This window comes from Mauremys reevesii, linkage group 14 (assembly GCF_016161935.1).
Source record: "Mauremys reevesii isolate NIE-2019 linkage group 14, ASM1616193v1, whole genome shotgun sequence".
In the NCBI taxonomy this organism is placed as follows: Eukaryota; Metazoa; Chordata; order Testudines; family Geoemydidae; genus Mauremys; species Mauremys reevesii.
In genome coordinates this window covers 14642835-14652311 of record NC_052636.1, presented here as the reverse complement: position 1 = coordinate 14652311, position 9477 = coordinate 14642835, and the positions used below count along the sequence as shown (strand labels likewise).

Below are 9477 nucleotides of genomic sequence, written 5' to 3'. Positions count from 1 at the left end.
CAATACCCCCAGTGCCCCTGGGAACTGTAGTCCTGTCAATACCCCTCCTCCAATGCACCTGGGAACTGTAGTCCTGCCAAGACCTCCCAGTGCACTATGGGAACTGTAGTCTTCCATTATTCCCCCCATGCACACTGGGCAGTGTAGTCCTGTCAATATCCCCCCAGTGCCCCCTGGGAACTGTAGTCCTGTCAATACCCCCGCCCCATGCACCCTGGGAACTGTAGTCCTGCCAAGACCTCCCAGTGCACTATGGGATCTGTACTCCTTCCATTATTCCCATAATGCACCCTGGACATTGTAGTCCAGCGAATGCCCCCAGTGCCTCCTGGGAATTGTAGTCCTGCCCCTCTCCCTTGCCCAGTGCACTCTGGGAAGTGTAGGGCTCCCTCCCAACCCCCAGCAGTCCATGGGCCCCCTTCTGCATCACTGCAGGGCAAATTTGGGAAGAGACCATTTTGCAGGGCCACATGGGCGTTAAACTGAAACACCAAAACTGGAGGCGATTCTGAGCTATATGCAACCTGGGAGCTGTAGTTTCTTCAGGATAAAAAACCACCCCGCAAAGCATGCTGGGGGCTGTAGTCCTGTGGCATCTTTCCCCCTCAAGACACTGCCAGCTGATGTCATGCCCCCCCCCTCATACTAGTACCCTCCCAGTGTGGCGTGATTTGTGAGCACCCAATTCAACCCAGTGTCATGAGATTTGCAGCCAGGACTCCTGGGTCCTCGCCCCGGCTCTGGGAGGAGAGTGGGGGCTGGTGGGTTAGACTAGTGGGGGCTGAGAGCCAGGACTCCTGGGTTCTCTCCCCAGCTCTGGGAGGGGAGTGGGGGCTGGTGGGTTAGAGTAGTGGGGGCTGAGAGCCAGGACTCCTGGGTTCTCTCCCTGGCTCTGGGAGGGGAGTGGGGGCTGGTGGGTTAGAGTAGTGGGGGCTGGGAGCCAGGACTCCTGGGTTCTCTCCCTGGCTCCGGGAGGGGAGTGGGGGCTAGTGGTGGGAGTGGGGGGCTGGGGTCAGGCACACCCCCATACCAGGCAGCTTTACTCTTTATTTTCCAAGCCGGGCGGGGGGAAGGGTCCCACTTTAGCCCACTTGGTTCCAGTTCCACTGCGGCTCCTTGACGGGCCGGTAGACCCAATCCTGCATGGAGGGCTCCTGCCCTTTGTAGTACTGGGCGCGGCCACCGGGCGGCGCCAGCTTCCCCGCCGCCCCGTCCGCGGTGTCGGTGGCCGCGTCCCGGCTCTGCCCGGCGCCCCCTGCTGGCCCCTCCGCGTCCTCCTTCCAGCGCAGCTCCCGGCGCCCGGGCGACGGGTCGCGGCTGGCGGGCGGCGTCTCCGGGTGGACGGGGTAGATGTAGACCTTGGTGGGCCGCTGGCGCTGGGAGCTGGCGCCCGACGAGGCGAGCTCCTCCCGGCTGGCGCGGCCGAACCGGACCCCGGGCGCCGGGCGGGCGTCGGTGCCGCGGGAGACGGTGGCCGGGCGTGGCTTGGGGCGGCCGGCGTCTCGGGGCAGGGCGGAGGGGGCCGATGAGGCCCGGGGGCAGGTGCAGTTCTGGTAGGCCCCCGGGGCATTGTGGTGGGGCCGAGGGGTGTCCCGGGAGGCCTCGTGCTCGTGCCGGCCTGGGTCCCGGTGCAGGTTGACGTCCATGGTGAGCCGCATGGGCTGCCACGGGCACAGCGGGCAGCGCCGAGGCAGCGGCAGCCCCCAGGGAGTGGGGCACCGGTCACGGGCAGAGATCGGGCTCAGGTCGTGCGTCGGGCAGCGGGGCTTCTGCATGGGGGAATCGGGGGGTGGGGGTGCTGTGAGGGCGAGAAAGAAAGGAAGGAAGAAAGAATTAATGAGAAATGAAAAATGTGAAAGAAAGAAAGAAAGAAAGAAAGAAAGAAAGAAAGAAAGAAGTGAGTGAGAAAAAGAAAGAAATGAGTGAGTGAGTGAGAAAAAGAAAGAAAGAAGGAAAGGATTAATGAGAAAGAAAGAAAGGATTAATGAGAGAAAGAAATGAGTGAGAAAAAAAAGAAAGAAACGAGTGAGTGAGAAAGACAGAAAGAAAGACAGAAAGAAATGAGTGAGTTAGAAAAAGAAAGAAAGAAAGAAAGAAAGAAAGAAAGAGGAAGAAAGGAAGGAAGGGATGACTGGGAAAGGAGGAAAGGGATGAAGGAAGGAAGGGATGACTGGGAAAGGAAGGAAGGGAGAGATGGGGAAGGAGAGAAGGGAAGAATGGAGAAGGGAGGAATGACTGGGGAAGGAAGGGAGGGAGGTATGGGGAAAGAGGGAAGGGAGGAATGAGGAAGGAAGGAAGGAGGAAAGGGAGGGATGACTGGGGAAGGAAGGAAAGGAAGGATGGGAGGAATGGAGAAGGAAGGAAGGAAGGAAGGAAGGAAGGAAGGAAGGGATGACTGGGGAAGGAAGGGAGGGAGGGATGAATGGGAAGGAAGGAAGGAAAGGATGACTGGGGAAGGAGGGAAGGGAGGGATGACTGGGGAAGAAAGGAGGGAAGGAGGGATGGGGAAGGAAGGAAGGAGGAAAGGAGGGAGGAGAGGAAGGGAGGAGGAATGGAGGAGGGAGGGAGGGAGCACTGAGGAAGGAGGGAAAGGAGGGAGGGAGAAGGGAGGAGGGAAGGGAGGGAGGACTGGGGAAGGAGGGGAGGGAAGGGAGGGATGGGGAAGGAGGGAAGGGAGGAAGGGATGACTGGGGAAGGAAGGAAGGGAGAGATGGGGAAGGAGAGAAGGGAAGAATGGAGAAGGGAGGGATGACTGGGGAAGGAAGGGAGGGAGGGATGGGGAAAGAGGGAAGGGAGGAATGAGGAAGGAAGGAAGGAAGGAAGGAAGGAGGAAAGGGAGGGATGACTGGGGAAGGAAGGAGGGAAGGGATGAATGAGGAAGGAAGGAAAGGAAGGATGGGAGGAATGGAGAAGGAAGGAAGGAAGGAAGGAAGGGATGACTGGGGAAGGAAGGAGGAGGGATGAATGGGAAGGAAGGAAGGATGACTGGGGAAAGAAAGGAGGGAAGGGAGGGATGGGGAAGGAAGGAAGGAGGAAAGGAGGGAGGAGAAGGAGGAGGGAGGGAGGGATGGGGAAGGAGGGAAGGGAGGGAGGGAGACGGGAGGAGGGAGGGGGGGATGGGGAAGGAAGAAAGGAGGAAGGAGGGATGGGGAAGGAAGGGAGGAGGAGCACTGAGGAAGGAGGGAAGGGAGGAGGGAGAAGGAGGAGGGAAGGGAGGGATGGGGAAGGAGGGAAGGGAGGAGGGAGAAGGAGGAGGAGGAAGGAGGGATGGGGAAGGAGGGAAGGGAGGGGAGGAATGGAGGAGGAGGGAGGGAGGGAGAAGGAGGAGGGAAGGAGGGATGGGGAAGGAGGGAAGGAGGGATGGGGGAAGGAGGGAAGGGAGGGGAGGAATGGAGGAGGGAGGGAGGGAGCACTGAGGAAGGAGGGGAGGGAGGGAGGGAGAAGGGAGGAGGGAAGGGAGGGATGAGGAAGGAGGGAAGGGAGGGATGGAGGGAGGAGGGAGGAGGGAAGGGAGGAATGGAGGAGGGAGGGAGGGGTGACCGAGGGAGGCGGAAAGGGGGCGCTGCCGAAGCCGCAAGCCGGGGATGACCCGCCCCCCCCCGGCCGGTCCCCGTGGGGCGCAGGAGCTGAGCGGGGCCCCCCCGGTCTGTTCCCCCCCCTGCTCCTCCCCCGCTCTCACCCCCCAGCGCGTCCCTCAGGGCGGGGCCCCCCGATCCCAGACCCCCCCCCCGCGACTTACCCTCGGGCACGAACAGGCCCCCGAGCCCCGCGAGCAGCCTCCAGAGCCGGCAGCAGATCTGGGGAGCGGAGCAGGGGCCGGGCTGAGCGGGGGAAGGCAGCCACTTCTGGGGCGCAGCGCCCCGCCCCCTCCCTGCCCCACAGCGCCCCCTAGCGCCAGCCCCCGCCCCTCCCTGCCCCACAGCGCCCCCTAGCGCCAGCCCCCGCCCCCTCCCGGCCCCACAGCGCCCCCTAGCGCCAGCCGCCGCCCTGCTCCCTGCCCCACGGTGCCCCTCCCTGCCCCACAGCGCCCCTAGCGCCAGCCCCGCCCTGCTCCCTGCCCCACGGTGCCCCTCCCTGCCCCACAGCGCCCCTAGCGCCAGCCCCGCCCTGCTCCCTGCCCCACGGTGCCCCTCCTGCCCCACAGCGCCCCTAGCGCCAGCCCCGCCCCTCCCTGCCCCACAGCGCCCCTAGCGCCAGCCCCGCCCCCTCCCTGCCCCACAGCGCCCCCTAGCGCCAGCCCCCGCCCCCTCCCTGCCCCACAGCGCCCCCTGCTGAGCCCCCCGGCCCGCTCCCTGCCCCACAGCGCCCCCTAGCGCCGCCCACCACCGTCACGATCTTCAGGCCGAGCTGCGCCGCCAGGCTGAGCGCCACCAGCAGGATGACCGTGTCCTGCACGTCCAGGCAGCAGGGGCCGGTTAGGGGGCACCCGTGGCAGGGGGTCTCCCCCATTGGAGAGGGGGTGGGGCTGGGAGCCTGCGAGCCGGGCCCTGCATCCCTGCCCCCCACCCCGCCGGCTCAGCTGACTGGGGGGAGGGGGGCGGGGGGGTAGCCCCGGCCTGGAGCTTTGTGATGCAGTTCCCGGGGCGTCCTGGAGGGGGCGGCAGAGACCATTGTGACCTGGGGGAGGGGCGGGGACTTGCTGCCCCCTAGCGGCGCCTCTGTGTGTGAGCGTCCACCCGGCCCCAGGGCGGGGGGGAGTGGCTGGTTCAGGGGGGCCGGGATCCCACCCTACAGGAGATGGGGGGCAGGGGGAGCACGTGTCCCCCCTCCCCTCCCAGAGCCGGGGAGAGAACCCAGGAGTCCTGGCTCCCAGCCCACCCTGCTCTAACCACCAGCCCCCACTGCCCTCCCAGAGCCGGGGAGAGAACCCAGGAGTCCTGGCTCCCAGCCCCCCCTGCTCTAACCCACCAGCCCCCACTCCCCTCCCAGAGCCGGGAGAGAACCCAGGAGTCCTGGCTCCCAGCCCCCCTGCTCTAACCACCAGCCCCCACTCCCCTCCCAGAGCCGGGGAGAGAACCCAGGAGTCCTGGCTCCCAGCCCCTCTGCTCCAACCCACCAGCCCCCACTCCCCTCCCAGAGCCGGGAGAGAACCCAGGAGTCCTGGCTCCCAGCCCCCCCTGCTCTAACCCACCAGCCCCCACTCCCCTCCCAGGGCTGGGGAGAGAACCCAGGAGTCCTGGCTCCCAGCCCCCTCTGCTCTAACCCACCAGCCCCCACTCCCCTCCCAGAGCCGGGAGAGAACCCAGGAGTCCAGCGTCCCAGCCCCCAGACTCCACCCACACCCAGGGACAGAACCCACGAGTCCTGGCTCCCAGCCCCTCTGCTCTAACCACCAGCCCCCACTCCCCTCCCAGAGCCGGGAGAGAACTCAGGAGTCCTGGCTCCCAGCGGCCCCTGCTCTAACCACCAGCCCCCACTCCCCTCCCAGAGCCGGGGAGAGAACCCCGGAGTCCGGGCTCCCAGCCCCCCCCCGTTCTGTTTCTCCTCAGTGCAGGGTGAGCTCCTGGAGAGCTGCGTTGCCATGGTTACGCCTGCCAACCCCCCCTCCCCGGAATCCCCCCCCCCCCACGCTGCAGCCGGGATTCAAGCAGGCGGCTATTTATAGCACCCAGCGACAGGGAGAGAATCCTAATGAGCGGTGCCCCTCACTCCCGACCTGCAGCCCCCCCAGCCCCGCCGGTGCCCCTCACTCCCGACCCGCAGCCCCCCCAGCCCCGCCGGTGCCCCTCACTCCCGACCCGCAGCCCCCGGCCCCGCCAGTGCCCCTCATACCCGACCTGCAGCCCCCCCAGCCCCGCCGGTGCCCCTCACTCCCGACCCGCCGCCCCAGCCCTGCCGGTGCCCCTCACTCCCGACCCGCAGCCCCCCCCAGCTCCGCCGGTGCCCCTCACTCCCGACCTGCAGCGCCCCCAGCCCCGCCGATGCCCCTCACTCCCGACCCGCAGCCCCTGCAAGCTCCTGCCCCCTCCTCACCCCGCCGAGCTGTGGGGTGGGGTCTATCAGCCATGGGTCAGCAGACACGGTGCTTTAGGCAAATTTTGGCAAGGCCATTAAATGCAGCTGCTTCTGGGCTGGAGCATCTGGTAAATGAGCCCCTCCCCTGTCCTGTACCCCACAGCCCAGCGCCCCCTAGCGCCGCCCTGGGGCCAGCCCCACCTGCCAGGGGAGAGCGCCCCCTGCTGAGCCCCCTGCCCCGCTCCCTGCCCCTGGCGCCCCTGCTGAGCCCCCTGCCCCGCTCCCTGCCCCACAGCACCCCCTAGTGCCCCCCTGGGACCAGCCCCACCTGCCAGGGGAGAGCGCCCCCTGCTGAGACCCCACCCCGCCTCCTGCCCCACAGCGCCTAGCGCCGCCTGGGGCCAGCCCTGCCTGCCAGGGGAGAGCGCCTGCTGAGCCCCTGCCCCACAGCGCCCCTAGTGCCGCCTGGGGCCAGCCCCGCCTGCCAGGAGAGCGCCCCCTGCTGCCCCCGCCCTGCTCCCTGCCCCACGGCGCCCCCTAGCGCCGCCCTGGGGCCAGCCCTGCCTGCCAGGGGAGAGCGCCCCCTGCTGAGCCCCCTGCCCCGCTCCCTGCCCCACAGCACCCCCTAGTGCCCCCCTGGGACCAGCCCCACCTGCCAGGGGAGAGCGCCCCCTGCTGAGACCCCCGCCCCGCTCCCTGCCCCACAGCACCCCCTAGCGCCGCCCTGGGGCCAGCCCTGCCTGCTAGGGGAGAGCGCCCCCTGCTGAGCCCCCTGCCCCACAGCGCCCCCTAGTGCCGCCCTGGGGCCAGCCCCGCCTGCCAGGGGAGAGCGCCCCCTGCTGCCCCCGCCCTGCTCCCTGCCCCACGGCGCCCCCTAGCGCCGCCCTGGGGCCAGCCCTGCCTGCCAGGGGAGAGCGCCCCCTGCTGAGCCCCTGCCCCGCTCCCTGCCCCACAGCGCCCCCTAGCGCCGCCCTGGGGCCAGCCCCGCCTGCCAGGGGAGAGCGCCCCCTGCTGCCCCCGCCCCACAGCGCCCCTTAGTGCCCCCACGCTCCCTGCCCCACAGCGCCCCCCCCCCCCCGTTGGTGTCTCTCTCCCTCCTGGTGCTGCATCATCAGCGCCGGGATCTTGCACCGTTGGCAGAAATATCTAGGTCAGCGCCGAGCTCTGCTGCTCCTCGCAGTGCTGGAGGGGGGGGAGCTGGGGTGGTGGGGGGGTGTGTGTCCTGGATTCCTCTGCTCCCCCCAATGCACAGCGCCCCCTGCTGGGGGAGGCTTGGACTGGCGGAGCCAGGAATTGCCCCTGCAAGGGGGAAGATTGGGAGCCAGGACTCCTGGGTTCTTTCCCTGGCGCTGGGAGGGGAGTGGGGGCTGGTGGTTAGAGCAGGGGTCTGGGAGCCAGGACTCCTGGGTTCTCTCCTGGCTCTGGGAGGAGTGGGGCTGGTGGGTCAGAGCAGGGGCTGGGAGCCAGGACTCCTGGGTTCTCTCCTGGCTCTGGGAGGAGTGGGGCTGGTGGGTTAGAGCAGGGGGCGGGGAGCCAGTCCCCGGTGTTGTGGGTCAGGGGTGGGGGCCCTGGCTGTGACCCCCAATCACTTTCAGATCTCAGCAGATATCGTCAGGGGGTGACGATAGAGCGGGGGGGGGGGGGAAGGAGGAGACAGGGGTCGAGGAAAGCTGTGGGGGTGGGGCGGTGGGGCAGGGGAGGACACGGGGGTAGGAAATGGGAGGGTGGCATTGAGGGAGGAGCAGTGGGGGGTGGGGGGATGCTAAGTGGGGGGCCCTGGGGGCAGGTGAGGATGGCTGGGAGGTGGAGGTGCAGGGGGGGGTCTGGGCAGTGAGGGCCCATGGGGTGGCTGGGAGGTTGGGGGTCTGGGGGGGCACAGGAGGGGGGGCTGAGAGGTGAAGACCCTGGCTGGGAGTTGGGGGGACCCCAAGGGATGTGGAGGGCCCCCCCTGGGGTGGGGTCACCACAAGCCGAGTCAGTTAAACTTTTTTGGTTTTATATTTACAATAAGTTTCATTTCTTGCAAGGTTTTAAAAATGTGTACAGCTCCCTGCGCCCCACGGCTCCGCCCCCCACGGCTCCGCCCCCCCAAGGTCCACGCTGGGGGAGGGGAGACACGAACCAAAAAAAAAAAAAAAAAGTCCCTTTGTCGTGTCTCTCGTCTCCTTCGATCCTGGTTGGGGGAAGGGGGGGGTCCAAAGTCTTGGGGTCTCTGGCATGGGGGAGGGGTCCGGGGGTCCCCCCAAAATAGCTCCTCCTCCCTGGAGTCTCAGGAATAAAAATAGAGGCTCTCTGATATGTGGGGGGGGGGGGGCTGGCGAGGGGCAGAGGGGGTGACCGCTCCCCTCGCTGCCTGGGGGAGTTGGCGTTCCTGGCGGCCATCTTGGTGGTAGGCCGAGGAGGACGTCCATCTTGACAGTAGGCCGGGGAACGGGTTGCCGTGGTAGCCATCTTGATGGTAGGCCGGGCCAAGGGCTGGGGCCATGGCCAGCATGACGGAAGGCCAGGGAAAGCGCCCCCATGGCGGCCATGTTGAACATGAAAATGACAGGAGCCTGCCGGCGGCCATCTTTGATGGTAGACCCAGGACGGCCCGCGGGGCCCACGGCCGGCCAGAAACGCGCCACGGGCAGCCAGGTTGGATTTTCGACCAGGGAGGCCCCCTCCTCTCCCCACCGGCAGCCATCATGGAGTTAGGAAAAGGAAGTCCCTCCTAGGCGGCCATCTTGGAATTCAGAACACCGGCCGCCATCCGCCATCTTGGATTTGAGAACCACGGGCCTCGTCTCTGAGTGCAGCATACGAGCGGCCCAGCTTGGATTTTACCATCCAGGCAGCCATTTTGGATTTCACCGCCCGGGGCAACCATCTTGGATTTTAGCGTCCAGGCGGCCATCTTGGAATGCACTGCCTGGGGCAGCCATCTTCGATTTTGGCACACTGGCCACCAACGTACATTTCACCGCCGTGGGAGCCACCTTGGATTTCAGCCCACGGGCGGCCATCTTGGAATTCACCACACTGGCGGCCCTTTTGGATTTCACCGCCCAGGCGGCCATCTTGGATTTCACCGCCGAGGTGGCCATCTTGGATTTCCAAACCGAACGAGTGCCGTGTCCGGACAACGACAGGACAGCTGGGCACGGAAAGGGGAGGGCAGTGAGCGTCGTTTGGCACCAGCATAAGGCCTCTGCTGAAAACAGACACCCCCCCAACCACCCCAAAGTTGCTGAGTTTGGCACAAGTTTCACAAACTGGATCGAACAAACCCAATCCCCGCCGGAGATGTCTTAAACTCCCCCCCCTCCCCCTCCAAGCCAAAGGGAAGCAAAGACAGAGATTTCCAGCATGGCTTTTGTTTGCAAGGAGACCGGCCGCCCTGGCAGGCCATCCGGCCTCGCACACGTTCGCTGTCCCCTTCCCTGCATTGGCAGGTGGAGAAAAAAAACCCACACGGTGGCCCGAGAGCAGGAGAGAGAGAAACAGAGGCGGGGGAGGCGATAAAGACAGTGCTTCGTAAAC

The 9477-nt window shown here is 66.4% G+C and overlaps 1 protein-coding gene across 1 annotated transcript; it reads right to left on the bottom strand.

Annotated features, from left to right (window-relative positions):
* Window positions 1-1027: 1027 nt before the first annotated feature.
* On the bottom strand, window positions 1028-4539 carry LOC120381781 (translation initiation factor IF-2-like). Its single transcript, XM_039499911.1, has 3 exons — window positions 4324-4539; window positions 3740-3797; window positions 1028-1798 (listed from the first exon to the last, which is right to left on the bottom strand). The coding sequence occupies exons 1-3, from the start codon at window positions 4447-4449 to the stop codon at window positions 1083-1085; spliced, it is 900 nt and encodes a 299-aa protein (XP_039355845.1). The 5' UTR covers window positions 4450-4539; the 3' UTR covers window positions 1028-1082.
* Window positions 4540-9477: the final 4938 nt, after the last annotated feature.

Excerpts from the sequence above, each read along its gene's own strand:
- LOC120381781 (XM_039499911.1), bottom strand. The coding sequence starts at position 4,449 with ATGGGGGAGACCCCCTGCCACGGGTGCCCCCTAACCGGCCCCTGCTGC. Across the intron at positions 3,798-4,323 it reads GCCTGAAGATCGTGACGGTG|ATCTGCTGCCGGCTCTGGAG; the intron begins GTGGGCGGCGCT and ends TCCGCTCCCCAG. Across the intron at positions 1,799-3,739 it reads GGGCCTGTTCGTGCCCGAGG|CACCCCCACCCCCCGATTCC; the intron begins GTAAGTCGCGGG and ends TCGCCCTCACAG.